We start from the raw sequence: 13833 nt of genomic DNA on the forward strand, positions 1-13833 counted from the left end.
ATTATTTACTGAACCAGATGTTATCACAAGTCTATTAATTTGTTGAACTTTCTATCCTGGGAAGGACTAGATATTCTATCAGAACCCATTCTTCCCATCCCCTAAATTTCGGAGTGTTAACAAACCATAAACTCCAATAAAAAAAAAATCATGCATTTTCAGGGTGACTTTTATTGGTAAGAAATAGCTTGCAAATATAAAGGGATATATTTCTTATTTCTATGACATCTTTAGTTTTTAATATTTTGTGATTAAAACTCAAAGATAATTAAGGAAAGTAGTTTATTAATTATAAGGTTCCCATCCTCTGTCAAAGATGAATCGATTGATCATATCAAAAGATCTCAGAGGCTGGTCACGGGGCAAAATGTGTCCTCCACCTCTGACAATTACCTTAGTGGACAAAAACAAAAGAACACAGAGAAATACATATTACCATTGTGTGGAAAATAGAAACTCAGGTTAAACACTAATTCAGAACGGTGTGTGATGTAGTTCAACGGTAGAGCCCATCTCTGAGATCTGTCCCCAGAGAGCAAGCAAACAGACGCAGATACAGAAGCCTTCCTTCCACAGTGGTCCTCACACTTACCTTAGAGTTCAGAGAGCATTTTAGCTCCAGTTCTTAGATTTTACACAGTTAGCATCATCTTGACAGGACTTCTCTTTCCCCTTTGGACTGACTTTCTGTCCTGAATCCCTAGCTGGGAGTGAATGCCCTAGCGTTTTCTCTAATTAGGACTTGGAGGCAGAAAGGTTTAACCCAAGGCCACATCAGGCTGCAACTTCTGCCTTTTAATTAGTCAGCCCAACCAGCCCTTACACTGGGAGGCTCTCCCCACTAAGTTTTTAACAGTAATAAAGGGGATATTTTTAATTAATCAATTAAAATAACAAACAGAAATCCTTGATGCCTGAAATAAAAGATTATTTTTAAGCACTTACAGAATCAGAATGTTCTAAATTTTTCTGATATCATGTTATAAAAAAGTTCAAATACACAGACTATTTTCCCAAAGACTCCTGTACTCACATCCCCCCACCCCCCGCACTAACATCTGCCTTCTTTGCTCCTTCTCATGCCTGACTCCATCTGGGAGTTCAGCGGATCTTTTGACATATTTCAAAATAAATAGTGACATTGGTGATGCGGGATTCCCCTCTGTATGCTGTGAATATGTTTTATTACCATTGGTTAATAAAGATGTTGCTTTGGCCTATGGCAGGGCGGAATAGAGCTAGGTGGAAAACTGAACCGAATGCAGGGAGTAAAAAGGCGGATCCCAAACTCCTCGGCACGAGCTTACAAGTGTGTGTTTAAACACGCTGACTCTGGGCCTCTACCCTGCTGTCCACTAAAAGCAGGTTGTGTGCTTTCTTCTGCCCCGACTCTTAGTTGGGAAAAGAACTGTTGGGGTTTCAGAGGGCCCCATAAATGAAGATGAGGAGGACTGGTATCCAAGGACACATCAAAACTCCTCTCACTTCATCTGCACTACTAACTAAAAAAAACCGACTCATTTTGGATTCTGTGCAGCGTTACATTTTTAGTTTCCACAAGACTGCTGACGTGATCATGGACATGGGCTGGGACCACTGCGGAAGATGTTTTTCTGAAATATCTTTCTGCTTTTGCTGAAACACTGACTTTTTGCTGGTGCCCAAGTCACCTGTTGAATAACTCAAATGGAAGAGAAAGTTGGCATCTCTGACCTCATAGCATGTCCGCCCTTAATATTGGAGTCAAACCCTATTCAGCCCTGCAGCTAGACATCCAATCATTTAAGCAGTGTTAGGTTCCACACTGTTTAGTATGGGGTTCAGTTGTCTGCGGCCCATCGCAGCAGGGCAGGTTGCTTCTCTTGCTTTCCAGCAGCATGAGCACCACTGACTGTCCAACCTGGAGAGAAATACTTCCCTTTTGATTCACTGTGAAGACGTGCTGGGATACTGTGTATAGAGTGCTTAGCACAGTACCTGAATATACGAGGAATGGTAGTCATGTAGAGGTCTTGGGTTAGCTCTCAAGTGTCACAAAATAAATAAACATTTGTTTGCCGTTAATAATATCCATCCATAATGATCTATATTAAACCCCTAGGATTTGTAATGGCGAGATGGCTCAGTAGTTAATGTGGGTGGGCTGTGCAATTATGGAGGATGCAGTGGAGATTTGAGCACAAACGTAACATGCCAGGCCACACAGTCCCTTCTTCTGACCACTTCCTGTGTTCCTGAACACACACACACACGCACACACACATGCACACGCACACACACACGCACACTCACACACATGCAAAGAAATAAGTAAATTAATTTTAAGAGGTTCCTAGAGTTAAACTATCAGCTTTAACTTGGCTACCCTGGAACACCCAGTCTGCTGACGGTCATATCAACAATCTTGGTTTCAAAGAGTTGCTTAAGGAGAGGTTTCCTCAGTTGGATGTGCATAAAAATATTTGGATTTTCCCATTCTGAGGGTCCACAGAGGGCCTTGCGCACCTGCAACAACAGCAATTCCAAAGCGGGGCTGGCGCTGTCCATCTAAGGACTGTCTGTTGGGGTCTGCTGTTCAGTACTTTCTCTGCTCTGCAGCAAGGCAGGGGATTTTCTATCCCCGCTGACATAATACAAGTACCGCACGATTCTTGTTCTCCCTGGGCATCCTTCCTCCTCTCCACACACATGTCCTTGAGCCTGGACACCTTCCACATCCTCGGTCATTCAGTGGTGTGGAGCACAAGGGAGCTGGACATAATCATCTTCTGCAGGGATGTGTCTCACCTTGGTCCACTTGTGAGCTACCATACGTAACGAGCCAATGACATAAGGCCCAGTGTCCCTAACACTGGAAGGTGAAGCCTCTGTAGGCACAAGGCTGCTTCAGATGGAGCCAAGTTCCCAAGCTGATCCACATACAGAGTTTTACCAACATCGGCCGCAAAAGTAAATTTATGAGTGCTGAAAAAAAATAACACATTCAGGTTTCTTTTTTTTTTTTTTATAGCTAAGTCTCACGACTCACAAATCAAGAATGCAAGCCACTCAGCAACATTCAGAGGTGTGCGACCAAATGTGGCAGAGCTGTGATTACATATGTAAATGTGACAAGATTAATCTCAGGGCTTCCCAGATGGAAATAGCCTCATCCCCAGAAATGATGTATTTTGGGAGTTCTCAAAGCTCATGTGCTCCAGATGTTCCAGGGGTCATAAGTGTGCTGTGAATTTCAAGAGAGTTATGCAAACACTTAAAGCTTCATTCCAATTTAGTTCTTAGTAAATGATTCAATTCTCCCTGGATCTAGAGGTGCGGATCTAACAGGAGAGGTTTCCCAGTCGGGGCTTTTCTTTGGCTGCCAGAACACAGAGAAATTCACAATGGCCTATGATGCAGACAGGACAGGGCAGACTCCTCAGTGGTGGGTGGGCAGGGGTCCAGGGGTGCAGGAATACACAGCCAGGGAGGGATCTGCTCCTGTATGTGCAGGAGACAACAGGTAAGCAGGCACAGCTTCTTTATGCTCACTGAGTAGTAGACCGGCAAGCACAGACTACGTGCTGCTGGGATGTGCTGGGGTGAGCAGAGTTGATTTGGGGTTTATTTTTACTTACAGGAAAATCCACTTAACCTAAAATTCTATCTTTAGTCATTTTAACGTGTGCAACCCAGCCACATCTAGTGTTTCCTGTCATCGCTAGGTAGTTTTGAACCTATTTTCGTTGTCCCAACAGACACCTCTGACTATGAATGAGACAAGAGCTGCTCAGGAAAACCAGAGCAAAGGTCAAGGCAGGGATGCTTTGGCAATGCACAGGAGGAGTCACCCTCAGGGTTTCCCATCGTCAACCGTCAGACTAGCAATGACTACTGGACAGGAGGCGAAAAGGGGCTTCCCGTGCCTTAGTGGATCCACACGTAGCCAGCACAGTATCATGTGTTCCTGGAGAAATCCAGCTGGGGCTTTTTGGTGTGGGTGTCGTCTGCTGTGGGTCTAAGAGAAAGCTGACCTCATGGTCTCAGAGGTGTGAAGAAAAACAAAACCCAGTGACAACCTCCAAAGGCAAGAGATGGAGGCTTGGCACTGGAAAACAGCAGAATTTCCACTAGACCCACAGTGTCTGCAGAGGGAAAGAGCCAGAGACACGACAGCCTCAGCAACCCCAGCAACCAGCTCCACTGAAACCCTCTCACCACTGAACTGATGGAGGCTGTGACACCCTCTCCCAGCATGCTCACACAAGGTTCACATAGGCTCACACAAGGCTAACGCATGCATACATACATACATATATACATACATACATAATAAAAACAAATATTAATAAAAAGATTTCCACCCATTCCTAAATGAAATTGCAAACGTAACAAATGGGATTGCAGTAGTTTATACATAGGAGAAGGAAAATCTATTAGAATCAGAAGTTTATGTTTTTGGTTAGTCAACAACGTCCAGGCTGAAGCATGAATAGCAGCGTTACAACAGAAAGGCCAGGAGTCTCCAAAGCATCAGGTTATTCTAGGCTGGACTTCTAGAATAAAATCCAAGGGATAGGGCAAAGGAAATAGAAAGATTTAGAGATACTGATTGATAGTTGTCCAGGCTTGATAAAAGTTACCTCTTCCCAGTTTTGGGAAGCTCCAATGCTGACTGCCCCTGCAGAGGACCAAGGTCTGGTTTCCAGGAGCGACAGTTACAGCTCCAGTCCCAGGGGAAGCTCATTCCCTTTGCTGACATCCTCAGGCACACACATGGTACATATATTCACTCAGGTATGCACACACGTATAAAAGACATACTTTTCAAAGCTTTCATGGGAAAAGAAGGAGGACATTAATTATAGAAATGATGAGAAGTGGAAGATGATGAGGAAGTGTTTTCAAAGTTCTGAAAGGATTGCCAGGCTAGCACCTCTGTAGGCGCGGAGACCTCACCGACGCATTTCTAAGGAAATGAGAGACAGAAAAATACTTTGGCCAACAGAAAGTCTAAAGGCTATTCATCAGACAGAAGGAAAATTACCCCTAAAATAATAGGCAAAAATAATGATTTTTCTTGTCATAACATTGGCAAAAACCGCCACTTGCAGAAAGGTGGTGTAAATTGAGCGAAATAATTAAAGGTATCCTGGGCACTTGGAGAGCTGTGAACGTACCAGATCACGTATATTTCTTAAATTAGGATACCTGTGCATAATTCTTAGGTAAATATTAAGTGGGTAGATAATAAAAGAACCTATCAGCAAATTATAATGGGGAAGATGATGGCGCTGAAATAATAGAAGCGATAAAAGGATGCCAAGAGAATGTGGAGGAGACATCACATGTGAGACGAAAAACAAACTTCATGACCACTTATTTAGAAAAAAAAGAATTATGATTCACTCATAAGAAGTGGAAATAGTTAGCTTCAAAGGTTTTTGTTTGTTTGTTTGTTTGTTTTTGAGTCCCATATTAGGGATCCTTCTTGTTCATGCGAGCATCTGATTAAAAGAAAACAGCTTGATCGTGGGCTCAGACCTCCATCAGCACACTCAGCTTAATCACCTCGGTGACTTTACCCCTTCCACTTGCCCAAGCCATCATCCATCCCATTCTTTCTGTGCACCCCCTCTCCCTTTTTCCCCACAGGTAGTGCCAAACCTCTCCATTGACCTACACACAAATGACAAGCAGGCAAGACCTTACTCGCCTTAGCAGAATGGCAAGAAACTCTTCTGGCTTTTCCCCTTTTAGGAACTCACTTTACAACAAGGTGTTTGAGGCAATTAAAAAGTAATTGAAACTCCCCTCCTCATTTGGCCTTTCTGAATCCAGTGTTTGAATCTGATATCCGCAGGAGGGTAGAAAGCTCCTTTCAGCTCTTTATTTACCATTACCGGGTATCTTACTTTGGGATCTCCATTTGTTGCTTCTTTTGTGTGGGGGTTGGGTAGACAGAGGGCAGAGGCTAAACAGTCAGTGCCCTCTAGCAGTGGGGACGGCTCAGTTATCCTGGATATCATGCAACATGAGCCGGCCAACTCACTCAGATTCTACTTCCTGCAGAAAGAGAGGGGATGGTTCTCGCAGGGGTGTGCTGGGTCCTTCCTACTGAATCAGAAAAGCCAACTAGAAGCTTTGTCAGTAAGATCCAGACTCCGTGACGTCATAAGTCAGTAGCAGGAAATCAGCTGAGTTGGCAGTGACACCACAGACCCTCGCAAACAGTACAAACGGAAGCCTTTGACATGTGCTCAGACAATGGTTTTCTTACATTTTTGTCTTTCCCAGACAAACAAGGAACAAGCTAGCATGCTTCCTCTTTTTCAAGGTAACCTCAAGTGTCATGGTTTGCACACGAAGTAGTCTCCAAACAATGGTGCTGTTGAAGGTTAGGTCCCTGGCCCTCAGCACTACTGGAAGACAGTAAAGCCTTTACAAGGTCTCAGTGGAAGGTAAGGTCACTGGAGCTGTTGGTTTTGAAGGGATATTGGAGTCTGGCTTCTTTCTGTCTTTTTGCTTCCAGATCACCATGAGATAAGCAGCTTTGCCTCACCACACACTCTTGCCGTGATGTGCAACTTCACCACAGGCCTGAAGATGAAGTAGCTGACCCCGTTCAGGGACCATGGGCAGTGTGACCTGGCTCAGCAGTTAAGAGCACTGGCTGCTCTTCCAGAGGATCTGGGTTCAATTCCCAGCACCCACATGGCAGCTTACAACTGTCTGCAACTCCAGTTCCAGGGCAACAGACACACTCACACAGACGTACATGCAGGTGAAACACCAATGCACATAAGAATAAATAAATGTTAAAAATATGACCTTTGTCCCTTTACGTCAGTTCACCCATGGCGATCCTGTCACGGTGACAGAAGGCTCCTGCTATACCAAGAAACATTCATTGAGACATAAATTATAAGGCCCCAAACCTTGATGAAACCTTGCTTCTAGAAATCAGATGGGCTGGATTTCAAATACTTGCAGAAAGATGAGAAGGCCTGCTGCTTGCCTGCCCACACCTGCCCCAGGTTTTCTGGGGTAACAGGCAATAAGAAACTTCAAGCCTACCCACCATGTCCCGGCTGCTTGCTTCTATATCAGAGGACTCAGTGTGCTCCAAATCTGACTGTTAGGGAAACTTCAGACCAGACAGGGTATTTCAATTTAACTGTATAATTGACCCACAGTCAACAGGGATCCCAGAACTCACAACTGTTCCTGAGTCCCAGGGGTTTAGGGTAGAGAGCATGCCAACTGTCAAAACGTTTCTCATGATATTTCCTGAAATAAAACATTTGATCTCTGAGTCCAAAACTGTAAGAAGATGCAGTTCCTTGGTCCAGCAGCCCGCATGGCAGTCACCTCTAACACAGTTGGGCCAGGGACCAAGCCTGCCTTCCTCTCCCTCCCATCTCTCCCTTGTTTCTTTTCTGACTCTGTTTAGCAACCCCATAGTGATTTCTGTGACTGTTGGCTACGCTTTGAATCCAAACAACAAAAAGTTACTGTTTAAAAAGGAAACCCCATTCTTCCTTGTTACTGAAATATCATTAATTTTTAAAACCCATTCTCCATGTGGAGATAATTCCTTAAATGTTAGATTTCTTAGTATTTATTCACTTCCCATTTAATGAAATGGTTCTCTTTCAAATTTCAATAGATTATTAAAAACCACTCAACAGTTAAGAGAAAATCATACATTGTTGCTTAGCTGTAATACATCAATAAATAGATCTGTTAGCCAATGTATATTTTAATCATACACTAAATTAGTTCCCAGAGTATTAACTCAGCGCAATTTGGACAGCTTAATCTGGAAGCATTCTTTTTAAGCTAAGCGGTCCTCGCTGATGAAATAGAGCCATGTGAGTTAAGAAGGCTGCTGGAAAACACTTAGAGTCAAATTGGGAGTAGCTATTGTTTATTGTTTCCTTTGTTTTCAGGAAGCAAGCCGTGTGGATTTCTCTAAGTTAAGGAAACCAAACAAAAATCAAGAATCCAGACTTTGAAAGGAGAGGATGCTGTCCTCAGCCGCAGGATAGTCAAGCAAGTTCTTTCTTAACTTCGTGTTCAAGAATAGTCTTTGGGGCTGGTTTTGTTTTTTGTTTTTGTTTTTTTCCTCTTAGGGAACACAGAAGGGAAATAGTCTATGGTTGAAATAATACAGCCCTTGGTGGGGAGAGAACTGTTCTGATGTCTTCATTATCTCTGCATGGCTAGTCTATTTTCTAGAAGATGCCCTGCCCTATCTAAGTGCTGAGAAGCCATCCTCTTCATTGGGAAACGTATTTAAATGCACGCATGTGTAGGAGAGGAGGGGTGAGAGAGGGAGAAGGGAGGGGGAGAGGAGATAGGTCTAAGGATGAAAATGAAGCCAGTTTGATTGGAATCCATTGAATATTGACTCAGTCCCAGGGACCATGGTAAAGGGTGTGCAAATGGAGCCATGCCGTATTATTTCAGTCTCAAGGGGCTTGGTGCCCTTCAGAAACTGACCATCACGGTGCCCAAGGTAGTACACGCAATAGGGGGTGTACCCAATCAGAGTCGCAGAGAAAGAGCTATGCAAAGGGGCAGAATCAAGGAAGGCTTCCTGGAGAGAGCATGGGAACTGAGTTTTAATGAGCCAAGGCTGGGGAGAGTATTTTAGCAGCCAAAGCAAGTTCCTTTTCAAGTAGGTGTAGGAACACTGTGGGGCTCATGTGGGGAGTGACATGGTGTCATGGTGTGTTGCTTTGCATCTCAGGGTTCTAACTGTGCCTTGGTGGAGGTGGGGGAGGGGGGGGATTGAGGCCTGAGCAGGCATCCTGTTAAGCCAAGGGAATCGGCAAGAGGGTAAGAGGCTTTAAACAAGGAAAAGACACGACCAGACTTGCAATTTAGAAAAGTGCCGAGGCAAGGGTCAACTGATGTGTTAGCAGCAGCTAAGGAGCTGCTGGGAAAGGAAAGACGTGAACAATAGGAATTTCAGACACAAATCCAGAACGCTCTTAAGTGGCACCGTTTAGAACACCGCCACAAGGCAGAAGCGGGTTTCACTTGGGAATTTTCAGTGTGGGAAAGCCCACTTGGCTTTCTGATGCTCCCCTAAACACTGCACTATTTTTATTGCTTTGTATGAATGCAGTGTTGTGCTTTTTAAGTAGGTCCTCTGGGGTTTCTATGACGAGCACTGGGGAATGAATCGAATCAGGCCAATGGGCAGGAGACTACGGAGCAGATGTGAGAGCTGCCAGCTGAGGAGCGGGTGTGGGGGGAGCTGACGATGACGGTTCCCCTTACGTTCCTGGTAAGACTTGGGGCAAGGCAGAATCATGGCAGAGCAAACCAGCTGAATCCTGTCTTCTTCCTGTCTGACAGACAGGTGATGAAAGTGAGAAAGATTCCGAGAGAGAGAGAGAGAGAGAGAGAGAGAGAGAGAGAGAGAGAGAGAGAGAATCAGGTTCTCTGCTGTTGCCTAAGGCTGGGCCGTAGCTGCAAGACACAGCGGAAACCTGTTGGAGTTGAGAGGTGCTGAAGGAATGAATTTCTGACTTTTTTCCCTTGAAGTCCACTTCAGCAGGGTATTATGTACAAATAAACTCACAACTGAGGCATCCTGGAGACATGGACATGCCACAGTCAGTGCAGGAGGTGGGGACCAGAAAAGCAGACAGCAGGAGGGAAGAGTGAGAGAAAACTAACCCCGAACATAAGACACAGGAAAGACGCGAAGACCTCCCTCAACTACCCAGCCCAGGTAAGAAGAGAAAGATATCAAGGAAAAGAACACCATGTTCAATAACCCGACCTCTTAGGCATCAAGGACACAATCCATGTGGAAGACACATGTTATTTAGTCCTGTTAACACAGGCACAAAGGGTTGTGGGCAAGAATGTTCACAGTGAGACCAACTGTAAGTGCAGAGTCTCAGGAGCCACGCCAGGGCCTACCAGCAGTGGATGGGTTAATAATGCAATCACATCGTGTAGTACAAAAGAAGAGTAGCACGGGGCACATCAACACCCGCCAGTACAGGCTGGCACCAAGCTATGTCATCTCAAAACACACACTGAGTAGTTCCTTTATGTGAAATTAAGCACAAAAGGAGCAGAATGTATATTTCTAGAGAACATATTGTATATATTATATACATATATATATAAAGGATTATTAATATAAATGAGCAAAGAAAGAGAATGATGAACTCAGAACCCAAGACATTTCCTTCTAGGGGTAGTAGGTTGGGGCTGGAATAGGGAAGGCCAAGATACAGGAATGCTGGATTTCTTAATGCTGGCAAGGATAATGGCTTTCACCTCTCATCCGTCTCACCCTTCCGCAAACGGTACCACTGAATATGCATTTAATATTTAGTTTTAGAGAGAAAAAGAAAAACTGCCTATTGATGCAGCCAGGTACACAGCAAGGAATCCATCGGAGATTTAATCTGCAATCTGAAGAACTTTTTCTTCCCCCAGCACAGCTAGGAAGAGGTCAGCCCCTCCCCCCTCGACACAGTAGGTGACAAGGACACAGAAAAGGACTAGAACTGAAACAAAGGCTGGAGCTGGAAGTCCCCTTGCTGCACAGCAGCTCCAGGAAGGCAGAACCGCCAGAACCTAAACCTCGGGACTCTGGCCGCTGTGTAAAAAAATAAATATTAGGAACAAAAATAAATAGTGAGATCTCTGCGCTGGAGAGGCCAGGCCCAGGAAGTGTGCTCTCTTGTTGTGAAGCTTGCTTGCTGCTTGCTACAGCTAAACTCCTCCATTCCCCTTCTTTGTCTCCATCTGTTAGGAGTTTGGTACAAATGAAAAGAAAATTAAAGTCTGGGTGCTCTTCATGTATTGTCAACAGGGATGTTTCGGATCATACATAGCTGGACCAGGAGGGACTCAAGGCTTTGGCGTCAGGCCCGGCGGTGCACATCTGTAAAGGCAGCACTGGTGAGGTCAGAGGAAAGGAAGCTGGGGGCCAGTGTGGGCTGCAGAGTGAGCCCCTATCTCCGGATAAACAGCAAAAACAGAAGGGAGAAGCAATAACGTATCGCTCAACTTAGACAAAATCAATGGCAAACATCACCTTAACTGTTCCTACTTCTAATGCGAATCTAGATGGCTTTCCTGCCACAGGGAAGCAATAACCAGACACAGCTCTAGGTCAAGCTGATAAACATTACAGAAGTAATTTAATCATTTGAACTTTTAACACGATATCAGTGCGTGACCCCATGACCACGCGGAGAGCTTCCTGCCCTGTGAAAACAGATTAATGCAGGAGAGGCTGCTATGAAGACAAGGAGCAGATGCCACATGGTCACCAGGTGTTCAGTAATCAGTAAGCCTTAGCTGCAGCATCATAGAACCTAAACGTCTGTGAATCTTTCCTTTTCTTTTAAAAACTAAATTGTGAATGTATAGTCAGTAGTAATAACACTTGTGTGAGGGAAAACAGATTATCCTCCCCAGAAAGTTTAAGAAATCTAATGTGTCACAGGTCAGGAACCCCCTGGACAGGCTAAATAACTTGCCTGAAGTCACACTGCCAAGGAGAAGAGCAGGGACCCAACCAGGCACAGCATGGTTTGGAAAGGAAGTATCCCTCAAAACGTCCACGTATTGAAGGCTTTGTCCCTGGTTGATGGATCCAATCATCAGACCAGTGATGGATCATTGGGGTTCAGATCTAAAGAAAAGATGAACCTACTGAGGAGCAGGGAATCTGATGGTACCCTTGAGAGGATGGCCAGTGAGAGGAAGCAGGTTACTGGGAGCATGCCATTGAAGGAGGCGTCTCCGCCACTGTCCCATGCTCTGAGTCTATGCTTCCCAACACTCTACAGTGTATGCCCCCTCTTACATGTTCTACCTAACCACAGGTCCACAATGACAGGGCCAAGTGGTGTGGCCCAAAATCTCAGAAGCAGAGAAACAAAACGTTGCTCCTCAAATAGTTTCTCTCAGATATTTGTTATGAGGTACACGAACACATTGTGTTTGTCCTTTTAGCCCTTCCCCTAGAGTGTTAGCAGAATATGCAGGTATCAGGAGAAGTAGGTAGGGGCACCAGGGTAATAATTTATTTACTAGCTTAGCTCACAACTTTTCAACCTTTGGTCACGAAAGCTAGGCTGTGATTTAGGTTTGGGAGACTCTATATATTATTTCAATAATTCAAAACAATCTAACACATGGGTCCCTAATCTTTTGTGTGTGGGTGTCACAAGCCCCTCTGTCTATCTGATACAGGCATAATGTTTTAAAATGGGGAAGGGTGGGCTTTAGTGTCTGCAGGGAATTGATCCCCTAGGGATAACAAAAATCTATGAATGTTCAACTCTCTTGATATGAAAGTGTGGTTATGGCCAATATCATCTATGTACACATGTCTGAACATGCTAAATCACTTTCAAATTACTCAAAATACTGCCATTCTCTCTTTTTTTTTCATTTCTGTGACCAAATACCTTACAAGAAGAAACTTAAGAAAGATTTATCTCAGCTCACAAGTTTGTGGATGGTTAAATCATGGCAATAGGACTTGCTCCTTCCCCTGGCAGACTCAGCTTGTCATAATGACATCTCCTCAGAGCAGAAAGCAGGGGGCTGGATCTGGACTATAAGCCCTCAAGGCCACCTAGCAACCTTCTAAAACAGCACCTCCATCCCATCAACCAGTGCCCTGGATTGTAGAGCATGTTCCCCCAGAAACATAACCCTCCCTCCTGAAGGAGGAAAGGGCAGAAACCGAGGTGGAAACCAGGACTCAAAGATTGAGTACCCTTCCCCAGCAGTATAAAAAAGAATAAAAGCCAGACTCCCAGATTGAGGAGTAGCCTGCAGGATGCTCAGAGAGCATCAGGGGTGCACTTTGGGAGCTAGTACCCATGCTGGTGTGGGATTTCTGGCCATGCAGCTCCTTTGGAGTCATCCCTGCTCCCAGAAATCATGCCTTGCCCACATTGCTGTTAGCAACTCCAGTAGGAAAAAGCTTCTTGTTTCACCAAATTGGTCATTGGCTTAATAATCACATTGGTCTATAGTAGGTTTCCCTCTGGGGTAAGTGTGTGTGTGTGTGTGTGTGTGTGTGTGTGTGTGTGTGTGTAGCATCTTCCCAGGAAAAGTCAACATATTCAAAAAAAATCTAAGGGGGCCACTTCAAAGTCAAACTTCAAACTATTGAAACCAATAGAAAGTAAATAATATATACATAATTATACTAATTATATTGAATAAGAATAAGAAAAAATGTCTCCATCTTCTATGCAGATGCAGCCATCATAACCACATTTTGATCTATGTTGAATTCACAGATGTGGAACCCATGGACACAGAAACCCAACTGTACACACACGTGCATGCACACACGCGCACACACACACACACACACACATTTATAGATCACAAATGAAGCTATTACAATGAAATGATCAACATGGTAAAACATAAATTTGCAATATAATGTGTATGTGTATATATATATATATATATATATATATATGTTATTAGTTTAATCTGAAACCACTGGGTCTAGCAAGGCTATAACTCTAACAATGAGCACAAAGCCACTTTCAGATATCAGCCGCAGTGTCTGTGACAGTGAATCTGATATAAAAATGGCTCTTCCTTCTAGCGAGGTAGCAAAAGCTTTGCCAGTGCTGCTGTAACTTTTTGCCTACAACCAAAACAAAAGGAAATGCCGAATTCCATAATTCATAATGGAAGGAAATACTATCTCAGCAAAAGGTTAGTAAAAATAAAACTGTTTTTTTTTTAAAAAAAAAATAAGTTCAGTGACCTCTTGAATCCTAATCATATTCGTCCTAGGCTATGAGACTTTATTGAATGACTGAGTTAACTGAA

General features: G+C 44.0%; 1 protein-coding gene across 2 annotated transcripts in view; it reads right to left on the bottom strand.

Moving 5' to 3' along the window:
• Positions 1-285: 285 nt before the first annotated feature.
• Positions 286-13833, bottom strand: part of Cpvl (carboxypeptidase vitellogenic like) — a 108991-nt gene continuing 95443 nt past the window's right edge. For both annotated transcript variants that reach the window (XM_041640359.1, XM_041640358.1), the window contains one exon: positions 286-393. In XM_041640359.1, the coding sequence (XP_041496293.1) occupies positions 286-393 (108 nt within the window). The remainder of the gene's footprint in view (positions 394-13833) is intronic.

The sequence above is a fragment of the Microtus oregoni genome, unplaced genomic scaffold (genome assembly GCF_018167655.1).
Source record: "Microtus oregoni isolate MIOR12 unplaced genomic scaffold, Mior012 000062F_ref0000492, whole genome shotgun sequence".
NCBI classification, from domain to species: domain Eukaryota; kingdom Metazoa; phylum Chordata; class Mammalia; order Rodentia; family Cricetidae; genus Microtus; species Microtus oregoni.